Source organism: Hyla sarda, chromosome 4 (assembly GCF_029499605.1).
Source record: "Hyla sarda isolate aHylSar1 chromosome 4, aHylSar1.hap1, whole genome shotgun sequence".
Lineage (NCBI taxonomy): Eukaryota > Metazoa > Chordata > Amphibia > Anura > Hylidae > Hyla > Hyla sarda.
In genome coordinates, this window is record NC_079192.1 from 320,226,632 (window position 1) to 320,239,873 (window position 13,242).

Below are 13,242 nucleotides of genomic sequence, written 5' to 3' on the forward strand. Positions count from 1 at the left end.
CTTAATAGGATATGTAAGACATTAACATTTAGAGACTATCACTGAGCATCCGCTTAGCCTTCTGTACACATTACCTTTGCTGCCCCAATCTGTTCCTTCCTAAATTTTTCAAGAGGAGTAATGAGAACTTCTCCGGCATTTTCAATCTGCAAGTTTATAGATATAAAAATTATTAAAATAAAACTGTTGGAAGTTTTTCTTTCTTACAAAAATCCAAATGCAAACCTGCAAAGTATAACATAGTGGCATACAGTATATTTGGCCTTATTTCCTTCCTTCTAGTGTATGATTAAATGAACATTCAAGCCAAAAAACTGCTCTTCAAAGATCCCCCCAGCATTCAGATCCCCTATCTTGTGAATGAAGGATAACTTTGCAAGGTGGAAAACCCCTCTAAAGATTGGGGAGGCCAAGAAAGTAGGAACATCTGATGAGACTAAGGGGGAGATTTATCAAAACCTGTCCAGAGGAAAAGTTGCTGTGTTGCCCATAGCAACCAATCAGATTGTTTCTTTCATTTTTGAAAAGGCCTCTGAGAAATAAAAGAAGCTATCTGATTGGTTGCTATGGGCAACTCAGCAACTTTTCCTCTGGACAGGTCTTGATAAATCTCCCCTTAAATGTCCATAGGAGACATGCCTATGGAACCAGAGTTCCATTTGGTCAAGAAACCCTCTCCTTTTACCCTGCTATATGAGAGACTGTCACAATGGCTTTATTTGAAGTACAATCGGCCTGTACCTGTGCCCTGAGAGGGTAAGAAAGACAGCAACCCCAATTTTATGTAACAGTATCTCATTCATTTTAACAAACCTTTATCACAAGAAATATCGAAAGTTTTTATTAGTCAAAGTCTGGCTGTTTAGGCCCCCAATGATAACTAGAACAACCACGGAGAAGGGTGCAGCTGTGCGCTTCACTATTTGCTTTGCTGCAATCTTTATCCAGTTTAAGGAGACTGGCTCTATTTTAGGCCTATGTAGCCGGTCTCCTGCAACTGGACAGAGGTTACATTGAGACTTTGAGGGGTCTAAAATGGATGCATTCCTTTTATTATCCTCAATATTACCCAAGAGGGTTAAGCATCCGCCATTTTGGTCAATGTAACAAAAATAAGAATCAACAAGCTACTCATCCGGCGCCCCCACCTTTCCCTGACAGACACCTGTTAAAAATGAATTGTGTTTGTCCTCCTGGACAATGACTTTTGACAATGAAACAACTTACCATCCGCATCCGCTCATCTTCAAGATTCCCCAGTACAGCAGCAAATTCCTGCAGGGACCTGGCTGAAAAGTCAAGGGAGGAAATAAGAACAATACAGCACACAGCAGCAGTACTGATAACTTCCTGTATGTGTCAGCACACACACTACTACCATTGGCTTCCTAATAGAAACAATCATACAGGCTTCTAATATTACACCAGACAGGTGCTTAACCCTACAGATCCTGGGTAGACTTCACCCCGGTAGGGCATCTGTTTAAATCTCCCATCAACTTGATCGCCTGAGACTACAGGAACAGGACACAGATTTGCCCGAGATCCCATGCAAGTTTACAGGACTTCCGGCAAATCTGTATTTTAATCACTGTAGTCTCAGGCAACTCTAGGGCTCTGCTGTCAGAGATGCATCAGAGTAATGCTTTAGTTACCAATTCACAGACCTCTACATGATTAAGTAGTTGTGTAAAAGGTTAACCCCTCTCTGCTCCAAACGAGTAAAGAAACCCATATATGTAATGGGTGCCTGTGCTGTTAAGCTGGGTTCACACTACCTTTATCCCAAAAGTTTGAGCAGAACGCAAAAAAAGGGCACCACTGAATTTGTTGTGTGACAGACACATGTCCAAGTTCAACCAAGGAGGTAAGGGAATAGGTATGGTTAATGAAGTGGACGGGATGTGATTCAACTTCACTTAAGAGAATCTGACAGCTAGTTTACCTGCACTAAACCCAATACACCGAGTTATAGTGCGGGTAAACAGCTGTAAAATAAAAAGGTTACTCACTAAAACCTGTTGGTTAGATGCTGCATTCCTCTTGTAAACAGCTTTATTCCTAATGCACCCCAGCACGCATTGGAAGCGGGGAGCTTGCTGACTGAGCTCCTGTGCCTTCCCCATATATCCCTGTCAGCACCGCCCCTTCATTATTATGCTTATGAAGGCCTTGGGTGAGCGCACAGCAGAACACTCACACGTGGTCTTCATTAGCATATGGGGCCAATGGGGGAATATGGAGGAGACACAGGAGCTCAGCCAGGCGGCTCCCAGCCTCCAATACGTGCTGGGGCACATTAAGAATAAAGCTGTTCACAAGAAGAACGCAGCATCTATCCAACGGATTTTAGTGAGTACCCCTCATTTTACAGCTGTTCACTGGCACTATAACTCCGTATACTGGGTTTAGTGCAGGTGAATTAGCTGACAGATTCGTTTTAAATGTGATCCATTGGGTTTATGGTAAGTGTCTGCCATTTCAATGGACAAAGTAGCACAGCATGCTGCACTATTTTGTCCAGTGTGTTGGACAGAACCAGCAAAAAAAAGGCACAAAACAAAGCCTCCAGCAGTAGTGTGAACCCAACCTTAGTAAGGTTCCAGCTTACCAAACCTCAGAAGGTTTCTAATATGTCAGAGTGAAAAAAAAAAATTTGAATAGACATCAAGTAAAGGCTTTAAGTGGCATTGGGATATGCATAAATAAGTTGGATTGAAAATGTACAATACAAGGCAGGTATAATGCAGAAACCTTACAGAAGCGGGCATAGGGAGATTATGCAGAGCAAACATAGAGCTTGTCTACCGAAACTGTGATGGAGACCCTAATGAGACTTTATGCTCAGTATGGGAATCAAATGTACCGTATATACTCGAGTATAAGCCGAGTTTTTCAGCACGATTTTTCGTGCTGAAAACACCCCCCTCGGCTTATACTCGAGTGAACTCCCCCACCCGCAGTGGTCTTCAACCTGCGGACTTCCAGAGGTTTCAAAACTACAACTCCCAGCAAGCCAGGGCAGCCATCGGCTGTCCGGGCTTGCTGGGAGTTGTAGTTTTGAAACCTCCGGAGGTCCGCAGGTTGAAGACCACTGCGGCCTTCAACATCATCCAGCCCCCTCTCACCCCCTTTAGTTCTGAGTACTCACCTCCGCTCGGCGCTGGTCCGGTCCTGCAGGGCTGTCCGGTAAGGAGGTGGTCCGGTGAGGAGGTGGTCCGGGCTGCTATCTTCACCGGGGAGGCCTCTTCTAAGCGCTTCGGGCCCGGCCTCAGAATAGTCACGTTGCCTTGACAACGACGCAGATACGTCGTTGTCTAGGCAACGGCTCTATTCCGGGCCGGAAGCGCGGAGAAGAGGCGCCCCCGGTGAAGATAGCAGCCCGGACCACCTCCTCACCGGACCACCTCCTTACCGGACAGCCCTGCAGGACCGGACCAGCGCCGAGCGGAGGTGAGTACTCAGAACTAAAGGGGGTGAGAGGGGGCTGGATGATGTTGAAGGCCGCAGTGGTCTTCAACCTGCGGACCTCCGGAGGTTTCAAAACTACAACTCCCAGCAAGCCCGGACAGCCGATGGCTGCCCGGGCTTGCTGGGAGTTGTAGTTTTGAAACCTCTGGAGGTCCGCAGGTTGAAGACCACTGAGGGCGAATGATGAGAAGAGGATTATGAAGGGGGGGGGGGTGTGGGGTGATTACAAGGGGATGATGAAGGGGGGATGTGTGGGATGATAAGGGGATGTGTGGGATGATGACAAGGGGATGATGAAGGGGGGATGTGTGGGATAAGGGGATGTGTGGGATGATGACAAGGGGATGATGAAGGGGGGATGTGTGGGATAAGGGGATGTGTGGGATGATGACAAGGGGATGATGAAGGGGGGATGTGTGGGATAAGGGGATGTGTGGGATGATGACAAGGGGATGATGAAGGGGGGATGTGTGGGATGATGACAAGGGGATGATGAAGGGGGGATGTGTGGGATGATAAGGGGATGTGTGGGATGATGACAAGGGGATGATGAAGGGGGGATGTGTGGGATGATAAGGGGATGTGTGGGATGATGACAAGGGGATGATGAGGATGTTAATGACGGGTCTGGATGACAGGGGGGGATGAGGTATTTCCCACCCTAGGCTTATACTCGAGTCAATAACTTTTCCTGTGATTTTGGGTTGAAATTAGGGGTCTCGGCTTATACTCGGGTCGGCTTATACTCGAGTATATACGGTAACTAATATTTGGTGTTTTGTACCCTTATAGTAAGACAATAATGACAAACAGACACCATGGACAGCGGCTGTGCTGGAGAGGGCAGGACACCGCACACGAGGGTCTTACCAATGCAGATTTCATCATCAGTTTCCGCATCACCAATGCACCGGAATTTGAATTCATTCAACGAACCAGCAAATTTCCTTTTTGCGGAAGAGAGAGCTGAAGAGAAAAAGAAGGATTCGGTCACATGTAGACAGGGGCATAATATTACTCTATAAAGTCACTTATATGCATCAAAGCAATACAATATCCGTACTGTATGCTCAAACCTCGCTGAATTCTACAAGGGCATACAAAACAAGAACTAACAGATTACAACAGACAGGACGAGATGAAAGGTGGAAAGAATATACACCACAATAAATTCATTTCTTTTATTATACTCCGAAACCCTCCACAAGGGAGCGAGCCCACACCTGCAGACCCTTCAGAAGTCTGCAGATTCTAGTACCACCAGCACTTGAGAGGTCTGACATGACAGATGGCCAGGGAGTGGTAACAAATATGTTTACCTTTACTCAGGAATCTTATAATTGTCGTTCCACCAGCCTGCGGTTACCAGAAGCCAAACCAAAAGAATTAAAATAACTCATTTGCTATTTGCATTTGCTGCTAACATTTAACTCTGGTAAGATAAAATATCTTTCCTGATGTTTCAGGCAATGTTAAAGAGGATCTGTTTTAAGAACCTAAAACAGTGTTTCCCAAACAGTGTGCCTCCAGCTGTTGCAAGACTCCAACTGTCAAACGGTCCAGGCATGATGGGAGTTGTAGTTTTGCAATAGCTGAAAGCACACTGTTTGGATAACACTGATCTTTAAAAAAATAAAAAAATAAAAAAAATTGTAGTCTCCCTCTCCTTCCCTTTATTCCCAATATACCAAAATATATGAAGATGGAAACCTAAAAAAGAAGGGGCATGACTCAGACAGAGTGTGAATATACAACAACGAACACCTCCAAATGGGATATCGGGATCAAGCAATGCGCATGGGACTCTTCAGAGGTAAGAGGGTTTAATACCCATAATGCAACACGTTTCGCGGAAAACTGCTTCATCAGGCATATTGGGAACAAGAAGCGTCAGTGGTATTTACACAACACCATTAACCCTTGCATAGATATACACAGAAATGTCAGAATATAAAAATACTAAAACATAAATATGCATACAAAAAGTTATAAACACACTAAAACATAAAACCTACCATAAATCATCATGCATGTCACACTACGGAGCGCTTTCCTTTTGTTTAGAGTGGGAATATGACAGTGAGGGGGTAACGTGATGCTGAGGGGGTGTGAATATGACACAGAGAGCATCAATCAGGCTCAAGGTGGGGGGGGGTCTAAGTGGGTGTAAATACAGTTTAAGGCGATGTTCACATGGTGAAAGTCTGCACAGAAAATTTTTATGGGCCATTCCACTGACGGCACAGTACATGCCAACACTTGGACCACTTGGAAATCCGCCGCCTCATACACAGTACCGCGCCACATAATTTCTGCTGTGTGAACAGAGCAGCAGAATCCCATTGAAGAATGTCCATGCCGAATATTTATGTGGAATTCCGCACAGACATTCTGACATGTGAACCCGGCCTAAGAGAGCGATTATGAGGTTAAGGGGGTATGAATCAGACTTTGGGAATATGAGGCAGAGGGGACATAAATCATGCACCGGGAGATACGAATCTGAGGGGGTGTGAACATGAGAGAGAGGGGGCACATTTGGTGGGGGAGGGGGGAGTATGAATCTGAGGGGTGGGAAAAAGGGTCATGGGTTGTGAATTTGAGGGGGGGGGGAGGAAATCAGACCAGGGCGGCAGGTGATATTAATCTTAGGGGGTGCTAAGTAGGCTACTTAAGTAGTGAATATGAAACTAAAGGGGGGTCATGAAGTAGGCTCACAAACCACCGAGCCTAATATTCACCCCCCTCTATGAAATAAAGTTTTCACCCGTCTGACTTCTTAGGGAAAACTGCATCAAAGCGAAAAGAAAGGTAGAACTGGAGTCCATCCATTTTGCAGGTGAATACCTTGAATTTCAATCCAAAGCAACATATAAGAATTTAAATAAGGTCTCCGCACTGTTGGAGGCTTTCAAGCCATGCATTTTATTGGATCCACCAAAGAGTGTGACATATCAGCTACATTACCTTTTAAGCAATAGCCCTTTATCAAGCAGAGAAGAATGCAGATAGTCAAGCATATAGTAAAAGGTGTATATCTCAGGAACTAAGGGGCATAGCAACAAAATGATAACCGCATTGGTGTAAGGGCACCTGAGGCTTCAAAATAATATAAAACTTGTTCTTTATATTCTGCCCACAGATCATCTTGCTGCTAGGTATCAACCTTTTTCTGGTACAGCCATAAGGTGGAGAAACTATATCAAGACAGGCAACTAACATGTCCGGCATTTTGATATCGGATGTTTTTTACGATCTGTGTCAGAAGGACATCCTTATGTATGTTCACTTTAAAATACTGTATCCTAAAGAACTATACAACTACATATAAGGTAAAGCTTGTGAGGAGAAATACAAGTTCTGGCATGTTCTGCGGCCCAGGGGAGCTGAAAAAGATCTGCTGCATAAGCTGCCTGCAATAAGGGGACTTCTGTTGAATAGAGAAAAGTTGTAGAACTTTCCAATATGCAGGGGGCAGATCCATCAATGTATGTATTTATATAAGCCAGTGCTTACTGAACTGTAATTTGACAACAGCTAGAAAGCCACAATACTGATCATGTCACATGATGGGAGTTGTAATTTAGCAATATCTGGATTGTCACAGGTTGGGAAACACTAATGTTGGGGAATATATACTAACAACAGCCTTGGCACTGTCTTGTGACATAACACTTCCCTACTCGATGTCTATGTCTCTTCGTCACTGCTTTTGTGACATTTAAATGTCAGTGAATAGAAAGTCCTTTTTACCTGTCCGAGTGCACAATCGCAAATACCATGCACAGAAAAGAGTGCTTATTAACAGGGTTTCTGGCTACATGGTTTGGAACGGTGAAGTCATTGGGTGTTTAGAAACAGACCCACAAAAGAACAGCTTGCTGAGCCTAGCAGAGAACTGTACTGTCATGATTCAGAGGGACATGACCAGGACAGGTCTCCAGCCTCTGCTTGCTGTCAGAGACTTGCCACAAACTTCATGTCCAAAGGGAAAATGCATTAGACAGTTGTATGAAATGGTATGCAAGGGGTTTCGATCTAGCACCTTACATTGTGAGAATGCGACACAGAAGTACAGGTCCCATTCAATGTGCAAGTTGGAAGCTATGCGATATGAAGGGACACACCCAAACATACACTTCTCCCAGAAGCTGATACAATTGTACTAAAAGAAGATTATTTATTTAAAAAAAATTATAATAATAATAATAATAATAAAATACATCTGGATTGTGAGCAGTTTACAGAGGGTGAATACGCTACACAGTAGGTCAGTGCTCAGACTTTCCTAGATGACAGGAGGTTACCCAGCCGGTAAATGACAGCTATAGGTTTCTTCCAGTCCTTTGGGTCAGGAGCGCTCCAGAACTAAGGTTCTTCATTTGTAAACTGTTCTCCGTCAGGGTAGGTGGGCTAATTCTCTTCATCTGTCATCGATTTGTAAGGGACTATATTTTCATGTAAGGTCATTGCCTGTGGTTGTTTATAGTGTTGGACTTGGTGGGGGTTTGGCTGGATTCCAGACAATCTTGTTCTTTCTGATGGAATGTGGCATGAACTCCACCGTACAGGAGGTAGAAAAGACGGGAGATCAAACACTAGGTACATGATTCAGGACATTATTAAGCCTGTAATGTTTAAACAAACTAGGATGGGGGGCGGACAGCTGAAATAGAGACCTCAACCGAGCCAGCAGCCACAAACCGGAACTGTACTTGGTGCACGGAAAGAGGTTCTTATGTCACTAACATTTGTTTATTCCTTTAAGACACAAGCTGTTTGGAGAAGGATATTCAGCTCCAGGACTGGGAACAAAAGGAAGAATCAAATGTAGTCACCGTAAGGATAAATTCACATGGAGCAGAATTGTTGAGACTGAGAATCATTTCATTTAATCTGAGGTTGTTTCAGCGCCATAAACATGGATCTCTACAAGAACCATTCAGATGCATGGGACAGTCAAAAACATTTCTGTAATAAAACTGCAAAGACAAACTGACCATACACAAATTCATACATTAGCAGAACAGCTTGACTTTTCATTAGTCATGTTCTTCTGAATGTCATGTTGGATTTTCCTTGTCCAATACAGTTTATATATATATATTATTTTTTTAACTCTCTGCTTCTTCGAATATCCTAACTGCAATATGTAATGTCTTTAACTTCAGTAGTACTGGATACAGCAACATATGCCATTCATTTTAAAGAACTGCAATACCAGATACACTACCCAGTGTACGGAGCTGTGCCTGGTAGAAAAAGAAGGGGCCACAGCGCCTGCCCGAGTGCAGCAGCCTCTTCAATAAGCTGTTTGGCGGGTGTGCCAGGAGTTGCACCACCAATTTGACATTGATGGCCTATCCTAAGGGTCATTTTAGGCAAGCAAACCTGTGCCCAATAGGAGCACTGATTTAGAAGATCAGCGCTTTTGTAATAAGATGTCCCAATCACTGTGCAGCCAAGGCCACAAATGCTGGGTTGTGGGGCCGCTCACATCATTGTCAGCTGTACATCCCCTGTTTATACAATAAGATGTTGGATGTGTGGCCAACCAACAATGATTTTTAGGGCTGCACAATCCTAACAATCAGCTAATATTCACATTATGAAAAAGGCCCTTAAAATGGTACTCCACTTCTTTAAAACATATTCCTTTTCCACAGGATAGGGGATAAGCGCCAGAGATATACGAGTAAAGCACTCATGCATCTCCAGTGCACTCATAGGGGGACATGTATCAAAGATTTTACCCCTGTTTTGTGTGTATTTTTTTGCGCAAAATTTTGCGCAAGCCCTTTTTTTTGCGCATTGTTTTGCGCACGTTTTGGTAGAGCATGTCCTCCAGATGTGGCTGAATCAGGGTACCTTGGAGTGACATCTATAGTACACATGGATTTATTAACTGCGTACTTTTTTTTTTTTTACACCAAAAATTTTGCCGCAAGAGCTGTTTTTTTTTGCGCAAGTATAAGCCATCTTGGACTTAACGTAGCAAGATGCTCTAAATCATTGATTCTATTTTCCAAAGAGTGGATTTAGGAGATTACTATATTTACCCGCAATTTATGAAGCTCATTGCACTTGATTGATAAATTTAGCGCTTCTGCACATAATTTAGAATTTGGGAAAAGGGGTAAAATGCTTCTACCATACACAAATAATGATACATGTCCCCCATAGAGAATGCATGGAGTGCGTGCCAACGCCACACTCCATACAGCAAGCAGATACTGTACAGGGGCCCTTTGTACACATTACAAAAACTTAAAATAGGTAGGGCAGAAGATGTCTGACTGGATGAATTTTACACCATTTACCCTCTTGGCTGTGGTATTATATACTGCACATCACATGCATACACTGTCTGTGTCTTAAGTAAGTGCAGGGTGAGTACATCATGTTCAGTGTGTGTAAAGTTGGTTTGTCTTGCACAAGCGCTGTCTATGACCGCCCCTGATGACACATGAGAAGAACACAATGGCTTATATTAGGTTTCTTCATGGGAAAAGACCTCTTACACTTCCTTACCAACTAGTGATGATATACACTCTGCTGCTGTCATTTATAAAAGAGGATGGAAAACTATGTAACCAGAATAAAATGATGATGAGAAGACAGAAGGTGGTGGGAGGCACAAGTCTTGTAACATGTGCTGAAACACCAAGTCTACACTGACAAGAAAAAAGCAGCAATTACACAATATCCCATTCTGTAGAATACAGCTTAGTAACCATGTAGATCCCATGTCTGTGCCAGGAGGCCTATCCAAAGACTGTACTTGGATGGGCCACTCCAAACAGCGTGCTCTCCAACAGCACAGATCTCATCCAGACCCATCTTTTATTATGTATTCATCCCACAAGGGCTTTACTCATTTGACTCATTGCCACAATATCTTGGACTACTTACTACGAAGAGACCGAATTGAAAAATGTACATTTCTTAGCTATTTAAAATCTGGGACAGAGCAATGATACCTTTGGTTCTGGTTAACCCAAGGTTATACAAAGGGCAAACAGCAAAGATTGAAAATCCACAAAGTCCGAGGGACGACTGCACTGGCCCTTATGTGACACCTCATGGTGCAGGTCCGATCATAAGGGGCTCTTTGTAGAAGCAGGTTAATAAAAAGCAGATCTTGTTACAAGTGTCTATGTAACTATGGTTACCCGTCAATGAGGAATCTCTGACTCATGATACATGACAACAGCACACGATAAAATCAAAGGACATAATGCTACAATAATATCTGCACAAGGGAAGATACAGAATGATCAGGAATACAGCAATATTAGTTGTTCTAAGGAAATGGTAACTAAGCATAGAAGGGAATATCTCATTACTTACATGACTGTAAAATCTTCATTATAAACTAATATAAACTGTTTTATCTGGGATTGAATGGTAATGTACACTGGTTGGGTATCCCCATCACATTTTAACACCTATACATTACCATGTGGACAACAGACATACGTCTGGACTCTGGCTCCATGTCATCAGTACAAAAGGAGGACTTGGAATCTATCAGGGGATGCTAAAACCACTTGTTAAAATAAAAATGGAAAATGCATAAACCCAGGTTATAGGGACATATACACATAAGACTAGGTCTTGCTGAGGACTGCCAGCGGATCATATCAGAGATTCTACTAGATGCCTCATATGTTTATGGAGATTGAGAATTACAATGAACATACCCTGAGATTCACAATTACATTCTAAATTCCCATCTGTTGCTTCTCAGCAGAGTATATAACAGGTTACCATTGTGTTGGTCACAGTTTAGACTTCCATTCTGAAGTCTATCAAGACAAGATGCCCCTAGCAAAGTCTTGAGAAGGCAAAAGGAAAATAAAATAGAAAAAAAAAAAGTTTACAGGCAGGTTTTCAATATAAAAATAACCTATCCCTCGCTCCTCTGCTACCACTTATCACAGAGCTCCAGTCCTATTGTGTAACATTTCTATGTTCAGGGACAGCATATGGCTATGCCGGTCAGCAGTTGAAATGGAACACTCCTGCAGCCAGTGAGTGGCCAGTGAGTGGACAGGTCCTGCACAGAGCACTTGTCTCGAAAGCAGGAAACAAGACAGAAGATCGAGGGACTGGACAGAGACGACAGGAGCTGCAGGGGACAAATGGGAAGGGGTGGGGGGGTGGATCAGGGCTTGGTAAGTTATGTTCATTTGGGTTTTCCCCCAGCTCCAGCATCAAAACTCTAGATAACCCCTCTTGTACTGAGCTCATCCTTGTGCTGTTAGTGCCATCATTCGGCTCTGTTACTGGGTCTAACAATGGATTTCCCAGCATCATTTTTTCATAGTTCTGCTCAGACAGTGCCTGACAAGCCCCAGAATCTGTCAGTTCTATTTGCTGCTAAAAATTGCAAACACAGGCTTGAATTGCTGTGAAAAGCCAACTGTACCTTCCCTAGAGTAAAAAAAATAAAATAAAAAAAAAAATATATATATAATAATAATAATAATAAACCTTTTTATTAGTGTCAAGGAGGCAGAGTGAAGCACACCTGGCACACTTCCTTGCTTGCTCTCCACTTTCAGATCATCTTTAATTAATGTACAAAACCCTGGAGGGGTACTCCACTGGAAAACTTTTTTTTTTTTTTTTTTTTTTTTTTTTTAAATCAACTTGTGCCAAAAAGTTAACCGGATTTGTAAATTGCATATATTTCAAAATCTTAATCCTTCCAGTACTTATTAGCTGCTATATGCTCCACAGGAAGTTTTTTTTCTTTTTGAATTTCCTTTCTATCTGAGCACATTGCTCTCTGCTGACATCTCTGTCCATGTCAGGAACTGTCCAGAGCAGCATATGTTTGCTATGGGGAGTTTCTCCTGCTCTGGACAGTTCCTGACATGGACAGAGGTGTCAGCAGAGAGCATTGTGGTCAGACAGAAAGGAAATTCAAAAAGAAAAGAACTTCCTGTGAAGCATACAGCAGCGGATAAGTTCTGGGAAGGATTAAGATTTTTTAAATAAAAGTAATTTACAAATCTCTTTAACTTTCTAGTTAAAAAAAAATAAAAAAATTATGTTTTCAGCAGAGTACCCCTTTAAGCGGCTTAGCACAGCCTCCCTGACACTTGCCCTAGTAATAGGGCAATTTTGTAAGTCTGGAAACCACCACCAGCTTCATGAATGGTACAGCTTAGTTTTATACCCAAACAGCTCTTTGCAGCAAATACAGATTGCTTTTAACCTGTTGGGGACGAAGGGCGTATGCATACGCCCGTGGGAATTTCGGTCCCCGCCGCTCGCCGGGCGGGGACGGGGCCGGGTTGACTGCTGATATCTATCAGCAGGCACCCCGTGCAAATGCCCAGGGGGGTCATTAGACCCCCCCCCCATGTCGGCGATCGGCGCAAATCGCAAGTGAATTCACACTTGCGATTTGCGCTGATTCCGGGTCATTACGGGTCTATGGTGACCCGGAATAGAAGGGGGATTGCGGGTGTCTAAGACACCCACGATCCCCCTAAAGCGATAGGAGTGAGGTGGCACGGGTTTACTTTCGTTTTCCCCGTCCTGCCCTCCCACAATAGGCGGGGCAGAACGGGGAAAACGAAGAGGAGCAGCGCCGGAGTCCACTTACCCCTCCGGAGGCAGCGGAGCAACGGGGATCGGCGGGTGGCGACGGAGATCGGCTCAGGCGGCGTGCGGCAGAAGAGGACGGCTCACGGATGCGATGGAAGCCGGTAAGTAGTTGCCTACCAACATCTAGAGGGCTACAGTCTGAGACCACTA

The 13,242-nt window shown here is 43.6% G+C and overlaps 1 protein-coding gene across 5 annotated transcripts in view; it reads right to left on the reverse strand.

Annotated features, from left to right (window-relative positions):
• ARHGAP26 (Rho GTPase activating protein 26) overlaps positions 1-13,242 on the reverse strand; it is a 412,307-nt gene that overhangs the window by 330,626 nt on the left and 68,439 nt on the right. For 4 of the 5 annotated variants that reach the window (XM_056574910.1, XM_056574908.1, XM_056574907.1 and 1 more), the window contains 3 exons: positions 4,342-4,437; positions 1,228-1,289; positions 75-146 (listed from right to left, as the gene is read on the reverse strand). In XM_056574910.1, coding sequence (XP_056430885.1) covers positions 75-146; positions 1,228-1,289; positions 4,342-4,437 — 230 coding nt within the window. Of the gene's footprint in view, positions 1-74; positions 147-225; positions 431-1,227; positions 1,290-4,341; positions 4,438-13,242 lie in introns of those variants that run through there. The other variant, XM_056574911.1, reaches the window with a different exon arrangement.